Source organism: Elephantulus edwardii, unplaced genomic scaffold (assembly GCF_000299155.1).
Source record: "Elephantulus edwardii isolate Elephantulus edwardi_28Jun2011 unplaced genomic scaffold, EleEdw1.0 scaffold00004, whole genome shotgun sequence".
NCBI lineage: Eukaryota > Metazoa > Chordata > Mammalia > Macroscelidea > Macroscelididae > Elephantulus > Elephantulus edwardii.
The window spans coordinates 16595328-16618537 of NW_006399754.1; the positions used below are offsets into that span (position 1 = coordinate 16595328).

A 23210-nucleotide genomic window follows, 5' to 3' on the forward strand; every position below is an offset into this window, starting at 1 on the left:
ATAGATAGGCCTGGTGGTCTACTTCTGAAAAATCATCCCCGGAAAACCAAGTTGGGGATCATAGATCTTCCCTGACACACATGGGGTCACCCTAAGTCCATTTGACTCCTGGGCAGCCGGTAAAGTGTAGAGAAGTCCCTCAAAATGATTTGAAATCCAAAATCTCTGTAAATGTTCATTAAAATTAATAAAATATTAAAAAGCAACAATAAAATTATCATTTAACGTAACAGTAAAATCCACAATTTCAGAAATTAACATTGGTGTCAGATTATTAAATGAAATATGGATCTTAAATAAAAAAGGTATCTGTGATGCAGTCACCTGCCGCCCAGCTAAAGCTCATCACCAGGCCCACAGGGCAGCGCAGGCTGGGCCGGACAGGGCATCGCCAGCCAGCCCGGGGGCCCGGCCTCTGAGGTCAGAATTTAACAGTGGTGAGCACATCTGTCCTGTGACCACTGAAGAATGACTGTAACACTTTGAGAAACGAGGCCTGGGAGGGTGGTGAACATGGCAAGCTTGCAGGCAAACACTAGTTAGAACAGAGCAGCCCGAACGCGAGCTCCCAGCCCAGCCCCCTTGTCCCCTTGGGCACCTGAGGAAGCATGATGGGGCCCCAGCAAGCCTCCACCTGCTTGGAGCGCAGGGTGAAAGGGAGGAGCCCGGAGGCCTCAGAAATGGGCGAGCCGCATCCAGTTTATCCTGGGAGCTTTCTTTTCAGAGAGGAGCTGCTGGCCTGCTGGGGTAAGCTGGCCATTGGTGCTCACCAGGAAGGCGGGCTCTCTCCCAGCTCCTGTCCCCTGATGGAGGAGGAATGGTGGGACTTAGATTCTGTCCCCATTGACCTCTGCAGTTGAGCCGGCAGCTGGCCTTTGCCAGGGACTTGGCTGTGGTGGAGCTTTTGCCATGTGACATCTGTCCCAGTAGGAAGCCTAGAGCAGGGCATGCTTGAGTCAGACCTTGCTTTGAAACTGAGCCGAAGAGCAAGAAGCACGCAGACAGCCCTCTGAGTTCTGCAGGGAGGTTTATGTCTCTGCTTCGTAATGACTCAGACTCCCCAGGAAAGGTCCATGCTTTTGAGTTCATTGTCAGAAGTCAGGGAGGAAGTTTAATTTTTAAAAAGACTGCTGTCATCCTGGATTCTAAATGGCACCCCCAAATATCACAACAAACTTTCTAAACAGAACCCCCAAATACAAACACCGCAGGACCCTCCAGTGAGTTTTCAGAGGCAGTTAATTAATATGGGAGGAAATTACCCATCTTTCTCCTGCAGAGCAGTTGGTGAATTTGAATCGCACGCCTTTGGGATTACAGTGCAGTTTGTTTCTTTTAAATAAAATTTTTTAATTGTGTTTTTAACAAACATTTACAGAAAAGTTAGATTTTTTTTTAATTCATTGTTGCACATTTTACCCCCCTCCCTTCCTTCCCCCTCTCCAAGTTACTATTTTAAAATGCTAGTTTATTTACAAAATTCATATACATTGTTTTTGAGAATAGATTCTTCCAATTTCCCTCACCCCCTCATCAGGTTATACAACTCCATGATCAATCGCCCCTCCCCCTGCACATCCTCATCCCTCTGCTTCCACCCTCCCCCACCCCACTTGGGTCCTTAAACTCATTAATAATAATTTTATACAATATTTAACCTTGTGGAACTGAGTTAGTTCACTCAGCGTAATAATTTACAAGGTCATTGCTCCTGTGTGCTGTGTAGTATTCCATTGTGTGAATGTACCATAATTTCTCAATCCATTCGTTGTGGTTGGACATCTGGGCAGTTTCCACGTTCTTGCGATGGTGAATAACATGGCTGTGAACATTGGTGTACAAATCTCCGTTTGTGCCTCAGTTCTCATTTTCTCAGGGTATATTCCAAGAGGTGGGAATAGCTGGGTCATATGGAATTTCTATGTACAGGACAGTTTCTTAACGACTAGGTCACAAGAATTCCCTAAAAAGATTGCATTCATAATGGTTAAACCCCCCACTGCCACCCCTATGTGAAAGCAACAGATTTCTCCTTCGACAGTGAAACTTGTAGCAGCTACCTAGAAACCTGGATTTCACAAGTGACTTTTGTCAAGTGTTGTGGTTCTGCCAGGTTTTCCCAGAAACAGCAGTGGGATTTCACAGTCACAGACTGCAGAGGAAGCCATGAAACCTTGGTGGTCCAACATATTAAGTGGTGGTCTCCTCACTGAACGGTCTGGTGTGAATCCACCTGTTGTTCCACAAGAGAATTGTGGACAGACTTTTGTTACTTGTTTATTCTGAAATACAGTTAGGTCTGTCTAAAGTACATAGAAGAGTAACCCTGCTGGTCTAGCTGGTCTTAATTTTTTTCACTTAAAAAAATACGGTACTAGTTCTCAAACTAATGAAAATTCCCCATTAGGACTAATAAGACTTCATTTTCATGAGCATGGAGTATCGCTTTGAGTTCACAGATTAGAAGATATTTTTAGAGATTTTAGTACGTTATTTTTATTGTGCTACCTTCATCTGTCCTTGGGGAGTTTATTAAAATTGAAACCTGAGATTTTTCTTCTGCTGAAAAATCTTTGATAATGTCTTTCTTTTCTGGTATGAAATCTTGTGTATAATTTTTATCCCAGTCCTGGAACTGGCCATTTCTCCAAGGAGGCCTGGCTGTTTTTATTGGGAAGCTGAATTTGTAGACTAAAGTCTAGTCAACTTAGTGCTCTCCACTCTTTAATTTTTTTCTTGTGATAAAGCTAGAAAAGAATTTTTTAAAAGACAAACACAAAATTTGTACACGTACTTCCATATTATATTTGGTATAATGCTTTCACTTGGTGTTTTACCATGTTTTTTCCCCCCATTTTCTTGTCTTCCTTTCTTCTGTAACAAATCTTAATTCTCAATGATCCCAGCACGTTGGATCGGTTGCATAATCCTACACTATGGAAACCACCATTTATAATATGACCTATAGACGCAGTTGAAAACGCACGGGTCCCCGCCCTCTCTGGCTAGGTGTGTCTCACAGGGTCCTACTGAGTTTCCGAGTTTAATGCACTTTGAGTAGTTCTTTTCTAAATGGTTATGCTGATCTCTGGGTGGGTCTATCTTAGGCACATATGCATCATTTCAGAATTTAGGAATTGCTTTTTAAGAAAAAAAAATTTACTTATTAATTTTTAATTTGGTGTACTGTCGAATTGGATCCGACTGGCACAGAAGGAGTTTGCCCCTCCTTCTCCAAGCAGAGCAGCTGGTGGATTCGAACCGCGTACCTTCAGGATTGCAGTGCAGCTTCTTGCCACTAAGCCACCAGAGCTCCCTTAGGAATTGCTTTTAACATTTTTCATGACATTTTGTGTGTTTTCATGGTTCCAAAGTCAGATGCACATGGGAGATTGCTTCACAGAGGGATGTTAGCCTTGTCTTATCTGTGTTCTACTCAGTCCTTTTATTTTAACATTTATTCGTTTTCTAGTTCCCTCTTTTAGCTGTAACATTAAAACAACTTTTAGTGTATACTGTATTTTCCATCTACCGTCTTTTCTGATCTTTTGGTTGTACTTAGTGTGCAGAACAGAGACCATTAATTTAATTAATAAAAACTTAGGACTTTGGATTCTTGAGTGTTTTTCTTCGAAACATGGTCTGGGGCATGAAATCCTGATGGGAGCCTTCCGTGGTATTTGTAAGTACTTCAGAGCAGGTGTAGGGTCCTCCCAGACCCCCACGAGGTGATGGTCGAGGAGAGGAGCAGAGCCGGGCATTTCATTTGGTTAGTCTTTGCACTTCAGAGGCTTCTGGACCAGGGACCTCATGGATGAAATACAGGTCAGTCTTGGAGATGGAACCTGGGCATCAGCATTCTTTAACAACCTCCCCAGGTCTTGCTTTAGTAAGGCAGGACTCAGAACATGGATCCAAAGAAGAGTAAAGGGATACCTGGGAGTCCTTGTTGTGTACCGTAGAGTGGGAACCAACCCATAGATGACCCTCTAGTGGGTTTTCAGAGACAGTTAATCAGAGGGGAGGAGATAGCCCATCCTTCTCCTGGGGAGCAGCTGGTGGTCTCAGACCAAGTGCTTCGGGATTGCAGCGCAGCTTCTTTCCACTAGGCCACCAGAGCTTCCTTAGAGTCCGTGAGTGGCACAGACCGTTAAACACTCACTGACCAAAAGTGTGACTGTGCGTTCCACCCATAGGTGCTTTGGAGGAAGCCCGAGTGTTCTGTTTGCCAGGATCATCTCTCTCGTTCCTCTCATTGCTGCGGCTTTGGAACCAGTTCTTAGCTTGCCTTCCTGCTGGTTTTGAGGAGGTTGTACATTGCAGGGGAGGAGATTGAACATCTTTCATCAAGAGACATCGCCTTTGGATTCGAAGTGCAGTTCCCTGTGGACTGCACCGCCAGAGTCCTTTCCAAGCTCGTGGTCATTTAAAGGTCAGAGTGAACCCTTCTGCTCTGATACAGTAGCCTCACAATAAGTCAGAAACTGTTTGGGACAGTAGATTTTTGTGTGTTTTGAAATCTATGTAGAATCTCGACAGTTTCTCAGATTCGCTATCTTCATTTCTGGATCATCCTGTATCTACCAGTGTCACTTATTTTGAAATTTCTCAAAATCATCTTCCTGTTCATTTTTTCTTACAGGTTCTTTGTTCCAGCATTTTTGGGGAGCTTTTCTGATCGCTTGTTTCATTTGCCTGTCTTTTCTTCTCACGGATTGACGGTAGGGGAGCTGTGCACGAGACTTCATGAGGACTTGGGAGAGCAGGGTGGAGGCACCATGTTTACTAGGAAAATTCTAACTTCTGCCTGTGACATAAAGTGACCCTCAGATGTTAGGGGGGCAGCTCAAGGTCAAGTGCATTAGTGATGCTCAATGCCGTGTATTCTCAAGTTCTTGAAACATTTCTGCCATCAGACATATCTGATAGCAGCAGCATGTTAGACTCTTAGCAAAAGCTGTGCTGTCAGGGTCGAGAGGAAGAAATTCTTGTGAAAGATGGAGGGCTGTATTTTCAGTGGGTTTGTAAAAAGAAGCTGCACTTCACCCAATATAATAACATTGATGTAAAAGATTGAAAAATTGGAGCCATTTTTGACTTTCCAGCTACTCAGAAAGTTTTAACTTGGTTAATTCCATGATGGATAATGACCATTTTCCTGGATTATATATTTTATACTAAGTGAGGTTAGAGTTGCACTGGTCACTGGGAAGGCATGGACTGTGAACCAACATTACTCAGTGAGCATGTTTGCGTGACTGAACGCTTAGTGGAAAAATCCAAACCAGTGTGTGGTGATGAGCTGCCTTCTCTTTGCATTCTTTTGGTCTGGGTTTGTTACATCTGCCAGTGTTCTTCCTGAACCACTGATGGGTGATAGTGCTGGACAGGACAATTGTGGGTGTCACACACAGACCTCTGACAAGCACCAGTACTTCCACAGACACTTGTCAGCTTTAGCACAGATGGGGACTGAGGAGTTATGGCTGGGTTTCTGACAGAAAAATCTAGGCTTCAGTTCTGTTCTTGGCCACACTGAGGCTGGGCTGCCCCAGTGTCCAGTCTGATGTTTTTGCTTCTCTGCATAAACCTCCATATTTTCATCTCTGTAAATGCTGAACAGGCTCATTTATGATCCATTCATTGTATTAAGGGAGATGTGTTGTGCTATCTTAATATCTTTTGGAAAAAGGTACCGTGCCCTTATGGAGTTTTAGATAAGGTCATTTATTTGCCATTATTCAACTTAATAGTTTTCACTTGCCTCAGTATAGGAAGTGACCATTTTTGTGGTATCAGTCAAGGGAAAGTCTTGGTGAAGTCAGAGAGAGAGGGAGAGGGAAGGATAGAGAAAGAGAGGGAGAGAGAGAGAAAAAATATATATGACTGAATAAGGATATACATGTACACACCCCACACTACTAGAATGTGGGTGTTTATGGGCGTGACCCACTTCAGGGAAGGCACCACACCATCTTTCTGTGAATATCCTGATTGGGTACTCTAGTTGTGAAGAAAATGTATGTTATATTTCTTGTTTCTCTTTTCTTTTTTCAAACAGAGCTATCCAAAGCAAACCTATCATCTGTTTACATCTGTGTTAATAAGGAGGGTTTCCTTTTTATTAAAAGGGGCAGGGGGAAGCTAATTTCAGGGTTGAGTTCTTGGGATGTTTTCCAAACTTTTGACATTTAGTCCTTCCAGAAGTCTGTGCAGGAAATGGTATCTAGGGCCTTGTGTTTACTTTTCGTAACTTGGATTTGCATGACGCCCTTGATTTGCTTCTTATGGAGGAGGGAGGTCATTTACAAGGGGCCACTGGAGATAGGAAGTTGGCTGTGGCGGGGGGTGGTCACTTGGCAGGGAGAGGCGTCTGAGCAGGGAAGGGAAACGCCTTTGGCTGTTGTGTGGTGTGGCCGAGGCCATTGTTCTGGTGGCTCTTTGCCTTTAGCCTTGGCAAAGAAAACGGCTTTCTCTGTGTCTCATCAGCAGCTGAGGTATGATACCCCAGCGCTTCCTAAATCAGTGGTAAGAGATGCTAATTTTGCCTTGGAGAGTGCTTGTTAGGTGCTGTCTGGTCATCTTTGACTCGTGGGGGCCCCTTGCCCCCAGCACAAGGTGGTGTCCAGCTGTGTGTCGTCTTCATGACTGTGGGTACAGCATCATTCCGCTTCTGTGGCTACTGTGTATTGCAGATGCCCTCTGACCTTGGAAGCTCCTCCTCCGCCCCACACCAGCCCACATGCTGTTGTTCTCCGTGGAGTTTCCGCTGTGGCTCACCAGGCCTTGCTTCCTAGCTTCTCTAGTCTGGAAGTTCTGCTGAATCAGTTCACCGTGGCAGAACCAGCTGGTGTTTGTTTGAAACCAGCCGCATAATTTCCAGTATTTGTAGCAGTGAGCGGGTTACTGTAGTCCGACAGACTGACAGGTGGCAGGGGGCCTTCTTCAAAATCATCACCTGAAATGTGTGGTTGTTGGAGATTGACTGATGACATTACCTTTTAGCTTACGCTAGGTTTCAGTTTTGACTCCTGAGCCCCAGAAGCTGTATTTCCCAGGACATCATCCCAGCTTCTAAAGGACAGAGGTATGAAGGATAGTAAAGCATTCCCCCTCCTTTACGGCAAAGAGCCTGCAGATTTCCCAAGTCAGCTTCCTTTTTAATGCCGAGTAGGAGTCGGACGGTTCTTCTGGGTCCACATGTTTGTTGTTGTTGTTGTTAGGAGCTGTTGACTCTAGACTGACCCATAGCGGCCCTGTGAACATCCAGTCTATACACTGTCCTATCCTGTGCCATCCTTACAATCCCTGACATACTCAGGACCATTGACACAGTCACTGTATCAACCCACCTTTTCTTTCAACGCCCTTCCATCTCCCAAGCATGATGTCCCTCTTCAAGGAATAACGTCTCCTAGCAACATGCCCAAAGTATGTGAAACAACGCTTCATCATCTTTGCCTTCGAGGATCATTCTGACTGCACTTTCTGCAAGACGTACCTGTTTGTTCCTGTGGCAGTCCATGGGATCTTCAGCACTCTTCCTCAGCACCACAGTTTAAAGGCATCAGTTCTTCTGTCATCCTTAGTTATTGCCCAGCTCTCAGATGCATAGCAGGTGATTGAAAAGACCGTAGCTTGAATCAGACGCTCTGTAGTCTTCAAAGTAACAACATTTCTCAGTAATTTGGAGAGGTCCCTGACAGCAGGCTTGACCTTCATAGTATGTCCTCTGATCACCCAACTGCTGGTAGGTACCATGGGTGTTGATTGTAGATCCAAGGAAGGAGAGATTGATGGCAGTTTCAATCTCAAGCTTATATCATGGATAATTTGGTTTGATTTCAGACCACAATAATAAAGCAAATATTACAATAAAATGAGATGGATTTGTGTGTGTGTGTGTGTGTGTGTGTGTGCGTGCATGTTTTTTGCTTGAACATACAAAGGTCATGGTCACACTGCTGTAGTCTGTTATGAAAAAGCTTGACACGGGAGAATTAAAAACTGTTATCAAGGGAGCTGAAGTGAACATAATTCCGAGATTTGCCTGAGGCAGACTTGCTGTATACCTTCAGTTTGTGGTGCTGCACTCTATCTGAAGTAAGTCCACTGAGCCTGCGTGATGCCTCAGGTCATCATTGGTCACAGCTTCCTCGATCATGTGCAGAATGGGCTTTAAGGCACTGGTCACAAAGGACTATTTTACTGAAGTTTTGTTATTTTTGAATTGATAATCTTGGCATAAGTTTAAAAGTATTAACTACTTGCCTTAAACAGTATAATACTTTTTCTTTTTGACCAGTGAGGAATTTAACATTTTTGTCATCATGGCTTTTTTTTAAAAAAATTTATTATTTTTGTGTATGTGTACCGTCAAATCGGATCTAACTGGTACAGGAGGAGATTGTCCCTCCTTCTCCAGCAGAGCATCTGGTGGATTCAAACCTTGTGCCTCTTGGATTGCAGTGCAGCTCATCATGGCTTTTTTAATGCCATGAAAGTAACTAGGAAGCCTTGGTGGCCTAGTGGTAGGAAGCTGGGCTGCAATCCCAAAGGCATGTGGTTCAAATCCCCTGTTGTTTCCATAGGATGAGAGATAGGCTGTTTCAATTGACTATCCTTCTCCTGTGTAGCAGTTGATGGATTCAAACTGCCTGGCTTCAAGGTTGCAGCACAGATTCTTAACACTGTGCCGCAAGAGCTCTCCCTCTGAAGACCTTCGGGAGGGTCAGTTATGAGCGGTTCTGACGTGATGCCACACAACAGCAACAACAAATGGAAGTCAAGCTTGTATTCAGAGATGTGGGTATAGTTTGTAGTTTTAATAAAGATTTTTTTTCTTCCCATTTTAGGAAGGCACGAAAGTAATACAGCCTATATTTTTGGGGAAAATTATTTCTTTCTTTGAACATTACAACCCCACTGACACAGAGGCTTTGCGTGAAGCTGAAGCCTATGCCTACGCCAATGCCACGGTGCTGACCGCTTGCACGCTGGTGCTGGCCATCCTGCATCACTTGTACTTCTATCACGTCCAGTGTGCTGGGATGAGGCTCAGGGTGGCCATGTGCCACATGATTTATCAGAAGGTAAGTGACGTCCAGGGCCCGCAGGTGGACTTCAGGTGGTGCGGCTGGAGCAGTACATGGGTGTAAAATGGAATATTACCTCTGAGGTCAGGACGGCCTTTGATTACAAAGTACAAAGGCACAGTTCTAAATTTCAAATGCAATCTAGCAATGCTGTAAATGTCAGATGAATCCTTGGTGCTTTTATGCCTGTGTGTCATAGTTGTATGTATGAGAAGGCGTTGTTCATGAAAACTCTGTCAGCTCTAATTGTACTTACTGCCACTGAATCAGGACCCACACATGGCTGTCCACTAGTGGGTTTCAGAAGCTGTGAATTGCACGAGAGGAGATTATCTGTCTCTCGCCCCCAGAACCACTAGTGGATTCGAACTGCCCACCTTCGCATTGGCAGTATAACTCTCTATCCTCTAGGCCAACAGAGCTTCTGTATCTATATCAAAGTTGTGTTTAAAAGTAAACTCACTGAAGTGACTGTAGAATTAAATCTAGGAGAAATGAACCCACCTGAGAAGGGGATTGATTTCTTTATTTTGGGGGTCAAAGTGAATATTTATTTGAAATATGTAATGAAACTGCCCAAATTATAAATGTCTATTTTTAATGAACTGTTTAGTTATTGAATGGAATCAGTTTATTAACTAAAAAGAGTATAAATGGAATTGATGGGGAATAGGAGACAGTCACGGATTTTTTTAATTTTATTATTATTTTACTATCTTTTGTGTGTGTGTGTACCGTCAAATTGGATCTGACTGGTACAGGAGGAGATTGTCCCTCCTTTCCCGGCAGAGCATCTGGTGGATTTGAACTGTGAGCCTCTGGGATTGCAGTGCAGCTTCTTGCCACTAGGCCACCAGAGCTCCCCTAAGTCACAGACTTTTTTAAAAAAAAAAAATTTATATTGGTTTGCTTATAAAGTTCGTATACATTGTGTTTCACATGATTTCTTCATTCACATTGTGTTTCATGCAATCATTTCCATTCATCATGTTTTATAAAATCAGTCATCATTGATCTATGCCAACCATTACTGTGTCTTTCCAGATCCCCACCAGATCTTTCCTATACCCCCCAAATTCCCATCCCCCAAATTGTGAGGCCCTGAGTCACGGACTTTTAAAGTAGTTACACTTATTTTATAATGTCTTTGAGAAAATAGTTGACTGTTTGAGATTAAACTTTAAATTTTAGCTATCCGTTGGTGAATCTGTAGAGAACTTATGGTTTCATTAATTTTTTTTGTTAATTTTTCATCAATTCCTTTTATTGTGCATTAGAGTAGTTTGAATAGTAAGTCCTGATTTGGTGTGTCTTTTTCATTTTTTATTAATAAATGGAAAAATGTCATAAATTATCCCATATTAAGTACCCCCATGGGTTTGTGAGACTGCAGGAGAGGAGATGGCCCACTTTTCTCCTGAGGAGTGACTGGTAGACTTGAACCCCTGGAGAGATGTGGCACAACTCCTGAACTGTCCAGGGCTCCCAGAGACCATGTCAGGTTCCGGTAAATAAACAGAAGATGCCTCTGCAATGCCTTTGTTAGGTTTTGAACTGTTAAATCAGATTCGAAGTGATGGTTAGTCAAGCAAAGCTTTCTTCACAGATGCGTTGTTCACCTGTTTTTCTTCCTCTTTCCTCTAATGCTTTGCAAAGTAGCCTTTGGGAAATCTGATCTACCTGGCACCTTTGCTTACCCGAATGTAAACATCTCCCAAAGGTATTAATTTGCTGGAGTGATTAACCTAGAAGAATCGTCCTTTTAAGATGTCAGGAATCACTTGGGTTAAATCATAGACTCAACCTGAAATTCCAGAAACATGGGAAAGATAAATTTCCACATGTATTCTCGTGTTCCCAAACGGGTGAAGGGAAGAAATAAGACCTTTCTTCCTCACACATGACTGATTCCCTCCGGGAAAAGCCTTGTTGTAGGAAATGCTGAAAGGGCCCTCTGTGTGTGGTTACTGTCCTTGCCCAGACCACATCTCCTAACCGTGGTCCTGGGAGAAAACCACGTTGGTGTTGCAGACGGAGCCAGGACTGAGCTAACAGCAGTCAGTGGTATTGGATCACGCCTGTGCTGCGTGTTAAAACAACTTGGCATTTACACACCTTTACACAACTCCGGTAAAAATATCCTGACTTGTCTCCACTGACTTTTAAAATCTTTTACTTAAGAATGAGCAGAGAGAATTTTTCAGTGACTTATGATGGAATTTTGTTTGGACCAAGAAATAGTTTATATTGGCTTGGGAAGGCACTTTGGTTCGCTGGGCCATTTTTGTCACTGGTATTGCTCAGAATTTTTTTTTTTACACATCAGATTAAGGGATTATGCAGCTTGGAGGTGGTCCATAATGAACAGGATGTGTTCGTTTGGGATTGACAACACAGGTTTGCTCAGCAACAGTGTACTGGACAGTGTGCTTGTTAAATTTAGACAGTTACCCCTGGATAGACTGACAACATGCTTTTTGGGGCTCTACACAGACTCATCCTGCTTTAGACCCCTGTTGAACATTTGCAGTCACACATGTCCCTATACACATATTTATACATAGACACTTAAAATCAAGGAGCCCTGTGGCACAGTGATTTCATTTTTAGCTCCTAACAGAGTGTTCAGTGGTTCAAACTCACCAGCTGCTCTGAGGGAGGAAAATGTCACCGTCTCCTTCTATAAAAATTTGCTGCCCTTGTAACCTTAAAACCCAGTGGGACAGTTCAATTCTCTTCTCCAAAATTTCTGCGAATCAGAATTGACTCAATGTCAGTGTGCTTAGGTTTTGCTTTTATAGTTAAAATCTTATGTATACAATTTATATATATAATTTTTTATGTATGATTTGACTTCTGCCACCCTGTTGAATGTGTAACTGTCTTGATAATCAGACCCATTGCTCTAAAATTAGCTAGGTAATTGTAGCAGTTAGGTGCCATCGAGTCATAGACTCGTAGCGACCTTATGAACAAAAGGCCTGAGCACTGTTCATAGAGTTTCTGGAGGCAAGCCATTTCAGAAGTGCATGCCACTCCTTCCAAGCTTGTTTTAGTCGGGAAGCTCCACCAAACACTGTCCACCCTGGGTAACCTTTCTCGTATTTGACACATCAGTGTCACGGTGTTCAGCATCAAAGCAACCACAAGTTACCTCTGTACTGCAAGTAGACAGACCAGTGCTATGCCACTCAGAAGAATGTTTGACAAAAAACAATTCGGACCAAGCTTGAGATAAAAAATTACAAAATTTTTTTATGTGCACTTTCTCATTCTCCCTAGTCTTAAGAGTGAACCATGTTTCTTAGCATGTTTTTTGTTGTTAATGTGCCAGAGAGTCAGAACTGACCCACCACTGACCCTCCAGTGAGTTTTTGGAGGCAGTTAATCACACAGAAGGAGATCACCCATCTTTCTCCTGTGGAGCTGCTGATGGATTTGAACCATGTGCCTTAGGACTTGCAGTGCAGTTGATTACCACCAGGCCACCAGATTAGTAGCATTGTCTTTCTTTAATGTAGCTTTTAATTCATGCTGTGAACTGCATGTGTCGAAGGTTATTTTCAGAAAACGTCAATGAGATTTTATATTAATTGTTTCCCTGGGAACGTCTCCAAGATTAAAAATTTCTGTACGTTTTTCTCAAAAAGTAGGTATAATAGGGACGTTTGGTTTTAAGTTTTAGGTAATATGGTATGTCACGTAGTATTGAGACTCTTCTCTCGCAAATCTCTTCCTAATCAACGCAACAGCAGATTCACAGACATAAAATTCAGTTTTCTTAGTTTGAATTTTGACAAATATTTATGTTCTGTTGACTACGCTGCAGTAAAGATACTGAGCATTTCTATTAATCAACCTATTTCCTTCTACCTCTTTCTAGTAAATTCTGATTCCCCATCCCAAGTTGGGATGAGCCTACATCAAGTTCCCTCATTGTAGAATATTTTTGTCCATTCTGGAATTTCCTGTAGGTGGGCTCATGCCATATTAGTCTTTGTGACTTGCTTATTTCCTTTAGTGTAGTTGTGGTTATGGGCCTGCCTTGGAGAAAGTATGGGGTTCCAGATTTCCACAATAAAGCGGAAGAATTGCAGTAAAGCAGATCTGTTTGCCTAATGTGATAAAAGTTATATTTAATCTGTACTGTAGCATCTTAAGTATGCAGTGTCTTTTTTTTTTTTAAAAAAAATACTGATTTATATACAAAGTTTGAATACAGTTTTTGACAACAAGATCCTTCCCATTTCTGTCAGCCTCCCACCCATCAAATTATGTGACCCTATGATTAACACCCCACCACCCCACCCATCCTCGCCCCTCTGCTTCCACCCTCCCCCCCATTGGCTCCTCCTACTCATTCTACAATAATGGATCCGTGCAGTATTTGTCCTTGTGGGACTGAGTTAGTTCACTCAGCATAATGCTCTCCAGTCCCTCCCTAGATGGGCAGTGATTTACAAATGTGGTATCATTTTTAAAAATATTGAGGTACTATGTTAAAATTCTTTGCCAGATGAATAAATGAAATACATTTTCTTTCAGTCAGTGGCCTGCATTTTTATTTTCTTAACAGTTTCTTTTGATGTGTTTTAGGATTTTCTTTTAAAGTGCTGTGTATCAGTGTTCTTCTTTTATGGTTAGTACTTCTTTCTTGTCTAAGAAATTTTCTCCTCTTCTGGACATTTTGTAATTTTTTACTTAGAATTATATTTATAGTAAAATGTTTTTTTGTGTGGGGTTCAGTGTAGTACCAGAAACTCATTTTCTTTCCAAGGGGATATCTGGTGGTTCTAGTATATTTGTTGAAAAGTTGTTCTTTCTCTAATCAATTAAGTAGTATATTTTATTGATGATAAAAAGGATCGTTTCTGTATGAATCTGTTTCTGGGTCTTCTGTTCTTGTCCGTTGACTTATACACCTTACGTTTTCTCCATCACCGAACTGCCTTAATCATTCTAATGGATATTAAGCCTTGAAATCAAGTAATGTAAATGCCAAACTTGTTCTTTTTTAAGATTGGAAATTCAGTGGTATTATATTGGGTTTGGACAGATTCCCGTAGAGAGAATGGCCATCTTAAAATGACTCTGTTCTTTAATTCATGAGTATGGCATGTCTTCATTTGTTTTATCTTGTATCTTCTCCAGGCAGTATTTTATAATTGTCAATATAGAAGACTTCCAGGTCTTCTGTTAAACTTATTCCACCTTATTTTATGAGATTTTTAAAAAAATAGTTTTATAAATGGCATTTTAAATTTTTATTTTGATTAGTTGCTAGTACATAGAATTAGAGCAGATTTTTGTCGCTTTGCGTTGTGTCATTGGATCTTGCTAAATTATTTCATTACAGACATTGTTTGAGGTACTTCCTTTGGGCAACCCATGTGGACAGCTCTTTTCTTCAAAGAGAGACATGTTTAATTTTTACTTTTCCAATTTTCCTACCGGCCAGATGAGTTGTGGGAGGATATCAAGGGTATCATCCAGGAAGAGTGCAAATGGTCATTGCAAAGACAGAAGAGGAAGAAAAGACCAAAATGGATGTCAGAAGATACTCTGAAAATTGCACTGGAGCGCAGAGAAGCCAAAGCACAGGGAAGAATTCAAGATACTAAAGAGTTAAATAGAAGATTTCAAGAGGCAGCACGGGATGACAAAACAAAATATTACAATGAAATGTGCAAGGAGTTGGAGTCAGAAAATCAAAAGGGCCGAACTCGCTCAGCATATCTTAAGCTCAAGGAACTGAAGAACAAATTCAAACCTCGAGTTGCTATAATCAAGGATGCTTTCGGCAGAATGTTAAATGATCCAGGAAGTATTAAAAGAAGATGGAAGGAATATACTGAGTCACTGTATCGAAAGGAATTGGAAGACACAGAAGAATTTCATGAAACAACATATGAGCAAGAGCCTATAGTGATGAAAGAAGAAGTTCATGCTGCTTTGAAGGACATGGCAAAAAATAAGGCTCCAGGAATAGATGGTATACCAATTGACATGTTTCAGTTAACAGATGCTGCCCTGGACGTGCTCACCAAGTTGTGCCAATAAATCTGGAGAACGACCACTTGGCCAACTGACTGGAAGAGATCGATATTTGTTCCTATCCCAAAGAAAGGTGACCCAACACAATGTGGAAACTACAGGACAATCTCACTGATTTCACATGCAAGCAAGATTTTACTGAAGATTATCCAAAAACAACAGGAACAGCACATCAACAGAGAATTACCAGAAGTCCAGGCTGGGTTTAGAAGGGGTCGTGGTACTAGAGATATTGTAGCTGATGTTAGATGGATCTTGGCTGAAAGCAGGGAATACCAGAGGAATGTCTATCTGTGTTTCATTGACTATGCAAAGGCATTTGACTGTGTAGATCATAACACACTATGGCTGACTCTGAGAAGAATGGGAATCCCAGAACACTTGATCGTTCTAATGCGAAACTTATACTTGGACCAGGAGGCAGTCGTCAGAACAGAGCAAGGGAACACTGCATGGTTCAAAATTGGGAAGGGCGTATGCCAGGGATGCATCCTATCTCCATACCTTTTCAACCTATATGCAGAACAGATTATCCGGGAGGCTGGGCTCTATGAGGAGAAATGTGGGGTCAAGATTGGTGGACGATTTATCAACAACCTGCGTTATGCGGATGACACAACCCTGCTTGCTGAAACTGAGGAGGACCTGAAGCGCCTGCTGCAGAGTGTCAAGGACTGCAGCCTCCAATATGGATTGAGGCTCAATGTCAAGAAGACAAAGATTCTCACCACTGAACCAATTGGCAGCATCAGGATGGATGGTGAAGAGATTGAGATTGTACACAGCTTTAGTTTGCTTGGCTCCATAGTCAACAGTCTTGGCACCAGCAGCCAGGAAATTAAAAGGCGCATTGCCATGGGAAAGTCTGCTGTTAGGGACCTCTCCAAAGTACTGAAGAGCAAGCGTGTCTCTCTGGAGACTGTGAGTCTGATACAGGCCATGGTCTTCACAATCACTTGTTATGCATCAGAGAGTTGGACAATGACCAAGGAGGATAAAAGGAGAATTGATGCCTTTGAGCTGTGTTGCTGGAGAAGAGTATTGAGAATACCATGTACTGCTAGAAAAACAAACAGATTTGTCCTGGAAAGGGTTAAACCGGGTGGCTCCTTGGAGGCAAGGATTCTGAGGCTCTGTCTAACATACTTTGGACATGTAGTGAGAAGAGACCGGTCCTTAGAGAAGGACATCATGCTTGGGAGGGTGGAGAGACAGCGCAGGAGAGGAAGGCCCTCTATGAGGTGGATTGATTCAGTGACTGGGATAATTGGGATGGGAGTGTCAGAGACAGTGTGATTGGCACAGGACAGAGTGGAGTTTAGGGCTATTGTACATAGGGTCGCTATGAGTCGCAGGCGACTCGACGGCCCATAACAACAACAACAAAAACAAATTCCTCTGTATTTTCATGTAGGACTTTAAATCATAAGTAAAAATCATTGCTGTCAAGTTGGAACTGACTCATAGGCGTTTCTCCACTGAGTTTTCAGAGGCTGTAAATCACATGGAATCACACTGGCGGATTCTATCCTGTTACCTTTGGGTTGGCAGTGCAACTTGCTAACCACTAGACCAACAGAGCGCCCTGGTACTTCCCTAGAATATCCAATATTAACAGTGGTTAGCGAGAGCCGGATGACAATGATTTTGAGATTCTCTCTTCTTGTACTACCTGTTACCTCACTTGAAGAGTTGTTATGTAGTTCTCTCCAGTTTTATGGGTGTTTATATGGACCACCAAAGAAACAAATAAGTCGTGTCTTGGAAGAGGGTGAAACCAAGTTTCTCCTTGGAGGCTAGGATTTTGAAGCTCTGTCTCACATACTTTGGGCACATGGCCACGAGGGACCGATAAAGGACATCATGCTTGGAAGGGCGGAGGGACAGCACAAGAGAGGAAGACCCTGGATGAGATGGATTGATGCAATACCTGAGGCAATGAGGGCAGGTGTGTCTGAATCAGTGAGACAGGCTCAGAATAGGGCTGGCTTCAGAGCTGTTGTCCATAGGGTCACTATGAGTCACAGGGGACTCGACAACATAGGGTAACAATTCCAGGGGTGTGGGTGGGGCCGATCCAGTAGCAGGTATTCAGAATTGACCAGTAGAATCAGGGTTTTCACTGATTTGATACCTGGATGCTGATGAGGCCTTCGAGCTGGGAATGCTAAGTGTACCCTCCACATTGTAGTAGCCTCCACATGAATGCCAGGACGGCTGTGTTTAAATGCCTTGCTGACTACCTGAAGGGAGAAGGCCTTTCTTAGTAGACCAGGGCTCACCAGGTCTTGTCATGAATCACCAAGGCACTAATGTAATGTCCCGGAACCAGGCCCCAGACCTGTGTTCATTTGTCTCTCAGGAATTCTCATCACCAGGGGCCTGGTGGCACTGTAGGTTAAGCACTGGGCTGCCGTTTGAAAGGTTGTGGTTCCGATGTCCCAGTTACTTGACTTGAGAGACATGAAGGCACTGACCTCTGTAAAGGCTTAGCCTTGCAGACACTGTGGCCAATTCTACGCTGTCCTGTGCAGTCTCTGATTTGGAATTGATGGTAGGGGGCTTGTGTGATTTTTACTGTCAGAAGAGTCGGGAACGCTAGAGAATGGTGAGGGAGACAGTGTGGAGAGCATCGTGTCAGCCCTTGGAAGGTAAAAGTGCAACATTAATACCTATCTTCATTTCCCCCAGGTTTATGCTGAATTTATGGACTTACCTAAGAAGTATTCTAACTAATTTTTGTGCAGATAGAAAGAATGCACTTTATGTAGTCCTCATGTGGGCCTTGAACTGTGGTCCTCATGTGGGCCTTGAACTGTGGTTCTCAAATGGGCCTTGAACTGTGATCCTCAGGTGGGCCTTGAACTGTGATACTCAAATGGGCCTTGAACTGTGGTGGTGAACTTTCAGGTACATGTCAACCAAAGGAAGCGTTTTTTACAGGTGATCCCATCTCTCTGTGGCTCCCTGCTGCTCTGAGCAGGAAATCTGTCTTGGGTGTGCTTTGAAGTCCTCATCTCCTCTCTGTCCTCCCTCTGGGGCCCATTAGCAGTTAACCTGGTCGTCTTTCATTGTTGGGCATCTCTGTGAGTTTACAGTTGTTGTCACACATTGAGTTGCTAATCACTGCACTGGAGTGGGCAGGGGATTGTGGGATGCAGAAGCCTGTATGGTGACAGATCAGCTGATGAGTTCTTGCTATGTGTGGACACCTCTCTCCTGATCCTTTATATGAAAGGAATCATAGCATCATGCTTTGGATAGATTTAATTCTAAAAACAGGTGTTGTAAAGAAACCATCGTTTAGCCAGCATTTCTTGTCTGTGGGTTTTTTTTTCCCCTGTTGCACAGACTGCTTCATTTTCTTAAAATTTCAGACGTGATAGTTGCAAAAGAAAGGGTTCCCCAGCTAGATTTGCAGGACTAAAGGTAGCCCAGCCAGTTTTGCAGGACTGAAATAGTGTGAACTCTTCAGCCTCCTGGAGTTAATGATGTATGAACATTGGGAGATTTAAATATTCTACTTTTGTCCAAGACTCAGTAAAATCTCAATACCAAGGATAAGTCTATGGAGCGTATATTGTTCACCTCAGTGACTTTCTTTTTTTGCCTGAACAAAGCCACATGATAAAATATTTTGAAATTTCATTACAGAGGCAGTTGTTCTAAGAGACTTTGCATGAATTTTTTTTTCAAGTTAGAGACAAAAGAAGGCATGCATTTATTTTCTTTCCTTCTTTGTGGTGCAGTGCATTAAGCGGTGGGCTGCTTACTTACTGAGAGGTTGGTGGTTTGAACCCCTGCACTCTTACTCTGTGCTAGGAAGGTGAGGCAGCCTTTCTGGGATTTACATACAGCCTTGCTGACCTGTTGGGCTGTTCTGCTCTGTCAGGTGGCACTAGGGAGTATGTGTGGGCAGAATTTCTGCAGAGTGCAACAATTTTTACTTAGCTATTGTGGAGACCGAGCTTGGCAGTTTGGATAAACTTAGGGTACAATGGAAGACAGGCCTGGTTCGTCCATAAAGATTACACTGAGAGAACTCTGTGGGATAGTTTCATTGCATTATCCCTAGATTGCCAGGAATCAGAATTACCTTGATGGCAGAGGTCAACGTGTTCAGCTGCTAGCTAAAAAGTTGGAGTCTCACATCTACCTGGAGGCACATGACAGAAAGTCCTGGTGATCCACCTGTGAGAAGATCAGCCACTGAAAAGTCTATAGAATATGTTTCTGTTCTGAAACGCATGGGGTCTCTATGAGTCAGAATTTGGTGAACAGCAGCTCTGTTTGGTTATTTTTCTATTTTAATGTGGGGTATGTTGTTGTTCATGTGCTGTTGAGTTGCCTGAGACTCACCGTGACCCTGTGGACATCAGCTCTGGAGCCTGCCCTGTCGTGAGCCAATCTCCTCATCTCTGACAGACCTAATCCCATTTCTCTAGTTACTGAGAAAGTTTGTCTCATCCTGAGGTCTTCTCTCCTGAGCTGTCCCTCCACCCTTCCAAGCAGGATGTCCTTCTCCAAGGACTCTTCCATTCTGTCCACGTGCCCAAAGTATAGGAGACGAAGCTTCAAAAGTCCTAGTGTCCTGGGAGCAGCTTGCTTTCTCCCTCTGTAGGGCAAACTTATTTGTTCTTCTGGCAAGCCACGGCGTGTTTAACACTCTTCTCCAGCACCACAACTCAAAAGGCATTGTTTCTTCTGTCATCCTTAGTCATTGTCCAGCTCTCTGAAGCATAGGAAGTGATTGTGAAGACCATGGGAGCATATTTGATTTATATTTTTATTACCATTATCTTTTCTCACCCATCCTCAATGTGTGTATACCTCATCCTCCTGGCAGACATCTGATTTATGACCCCTCTTTAAACACATTACCATTAAACCCCATTATCCATTCTTTGCACTAGTCTTAGTGAAAAAAAAACCCAGTATGTCCATTGTCATAGAATCCGTTTAGACCCATGGTGACTTGCTGTTGAGTTTCTGTGTAGACTCAGAGTTGGTGCTAAGTGCCATTGAGTTGCTTACGACCCATCGTGACTCTGAACCACGTATCTGAGCCGTGGCCTGTCCTGTGCCAGCCTCGCAGTGTCCAACATTCTCCAGCCGATTATTGCAGTCACTCTGTCCTTCCACCGGGTTGAGGATCATCCTCTCCTTCGCTGTCCCTCACCTTTCCAAGCATGAGATCCCTCTCTAAGGAGTAACCTCTCCTAGCAATGCGTCCAGAGTATGTGATGGGAAGCTTCATCAACTCTGCCTCCACGGAGCACTCTGGCTGCACTTTCTCCAAAATATACGTGTTTGTTCTTTTGACAGTCTATGGAGTCTTCACCGCTCTTCTCCAGCACCACAGTTCAAAGGCATCAATTCTTCTTCTGTCATCCTTAGCGATTGCCCAGTTTTCCGATGCATAGCAAGTGACTGAAAAGGCCAGGCAGTTTTTGTAAAACAGCATTACCAGTGACCTCTTACTATATGCATATTTTTAATTGTAGTGTTAAATTCAGAAAAGGCTCTTTGCCAGTCAGTCAGAACCAACTCATAGCTTCCCCTCCAGAAGTTTGCAGAGGCTATTAAATCATACGAGAGAAGATGGTCCATCTTTCTCTCAGAGTTGCTCATGGCTTTGATCTGCCAGAGGTGTCTGCCACCTTTAGGGTACCAGCACAGCTCCCTACTGGCCCAGACCCACTGTTGTTGTTGTTGTTGCTCTGTGCTGTTGAGTTGCTTGTGAGACTTCATAGCAACCCTATCTATATACAACAGCCCCGTACCCTTCACTTATCCTATGCAAATCTCACTGTCTCTGACACACCTACCCTCATTACCCCAGTCACTGAATCAGTACACCTCATAGAGGGTCTTCTTCTCCTATGATGTCCCTCCACCCTCCCAAGTGTGACGTCCCTCTCCAAAGACTGGCCCCTCCTTGCAAAATGTCCAAAGTCTGTCAGACGAAGCTTCAGAATCCTTGCCTACAAGAAGCAGTCTGGTTTCACCCTCTCCAGGATAAACCTGTTTGTTCTCCTAGCTGTCCAAGGTTTTATAATATTCCTCTCCAGCATCACAGCTCAAAGGCACTAGAACTGAAAAGCTCAAGCTCATGGCTGTTGAATTGGAACGGACTTACCAGTAACGCTGTCGTGGGTTTTTCAGATGCTGTAAACTGCATCGGAGGAGATTGCCCATCTTTTTTCTTTGGAATAGCTGGTGGATTTGAACTGCTTGTCTTTGGGTTGATAGCACAGTGCCTCACCCACTCGGCCACCAGAATCATGTTCCTGAGAACCTGGGGAGTATTTCAGATTACAGTGGGGTGTAGTACTTTTATTTTTTAATAGATACGTGTGTAGAGTGATTTTAGGATTAGAGGCAAATTGTACAACAAGTACAAAGTTCCCCTCCCTGCCTTGTGTGTGATATCTCCAGTTACTAATGCCCTGAGTTCTTGTCAGGGCCAGATTATTCGGTAAGAACAAACAAGGGTTTGCTTGTCTTTACTAATCTGTAGTGAACCGTTTCACGTGTGTTTCACCACTGCAGGTGGGTCCCCAGGGCCGTGGCATGAAGGGTAGGCCTCTCCAGGCCTCACCACTGTCTGGAGTGATTCCTCTCAGCCCACGTGATGAGAGGAAGGCGGGCAGACTCCTCCCAGGGTGTTGAGGTCCCCTGGGTTCTCAGCTCTAGTGCCCGGGCCTCTCCTGGTGTCATGGGGTTCCACCTTTGGGTCTTGGGGTCTGCATCACGGTTCCTGGGCAGAGCAGGACACGGTCAATTGACTCTGGACGATCTTTTCTGTCTTTCAGATAGTCTTAGAGGTGTAACGGCAGAAAATGGCCAGTGGAGTTAAAAGAAAGCAAGTGACCACTTGAGCATGTAAATGCCACATCAAACAGGACTGACATCGGAGTTGGGGGGAACCTAAGAAAAGAGCGGATAAATAATGTAGACTGCATTGAAACAGAGGAGGGAGAGAACTGGTTAAAAGGAATATAGGATTTGGTATTATTGTCATGACAAGATTACAGAGAAAGAAATGCATAGTAAAGTCGACTGTGGACTCGGGTGGGAGAATTGTGTAATAGTGAAAGATTTATTTTTTTTTTCCTTCAAAGAAAAACTAACTGGGGCAGTGGGGTGGGCAAGGAGGAAAATATGCAACTATGAATGAATGGGGGAAAATTAATTGGAAAGAATATGCTGTAAAAAAAATCTGTGTTGCATTTAAAAAATCATTAATTAAAAAAAAAAAAGAAGAGCAGAGCTTTCTGACTGGGTTTGCCCTCTTGTGTCTGATCTGTGGAGATTCAGTGCCCCCTCCTTTCAAAAGCAGGGGTAGAGGGGGCGCATTGGAGTTCTTGACACTGTACTGACTTCCTTTTGCTTCCTCAGACCTTCCGTCTTTTCCAGAACACTCGGAAGGAGCCTGTCCAGGGCCTGGTCGTGCTCACTGAGTGGAGGATGTGAGGCAACCCTAGCCCTCCTTTCACAAACACAGTAATGGCTTTAGATTAGGTAGTCAGTGGCTTAGAAGGAGGTGTGCCAGCATTGCTAAGCAACTCTGGCCGACAATATTGGAAAAATACAGGCAATTTTCTGCTTCACCTGAGCTAAACATACTCATTGTCGTTGCTCGTTGCTGTAATACCCAATTAAGCAGGAAGCCACGTTATCTGACAAACTCAACTAACTGTTGGGGTCGGGGGCTGCAGACCAGACGCCGGCAAAACCAGAAAGCCTCTGCAAAGTCCTCAGCACAGAGCACATGATGCTTCCTTAATGTGTTTATGTGGGTGATTCTTTTTTTTTTTTTTAAATTTCCATTTATTCACTGTTGCACTTTTCTCTCTGCCCACCCCCTCCCCAATTTGTTCTTCTCTTTAAAAAGTAAAAGAAGGGGAGCTCTGGTGGCCTAGTGGAAAGGAGCTGCAACTACAATCCCAGAGGCTCACGGTTCGAATCCACCAGATGCTCTGCCGGGGGAAGGAGGAACAATCTCCTCCTGTACCAGTCAGATCTGATTTGACAGTACACTCACACAAAAAATAATAA

At 43.3% G+C, this 23210-nt stretch overlaps 1 protein-coding gene across 1 annotated transcript in view; it reads left to right on the forward strand.

The window, feature by feature from the left end:
- The window catches only part of ABCC4 (ATP-binding cassette, sub-family C (CFTR/MRP), member 4), a 271694-nt gene that overhangs the window by 2681 nt on the left and 245803 nt on the right, over positions 1 to 23210 (forward strand). The window contains exon 3 of the mRNA XM_006879571.1: positions 8856 to 9092. Within this exon, the coding sequence (XP_006879633.1) occupies positions 8856 to 9092 (237 nt within the window). The remainder of the gene's footprint in view (positions 1 to 8855; positions 9093 to 23210) is intronic.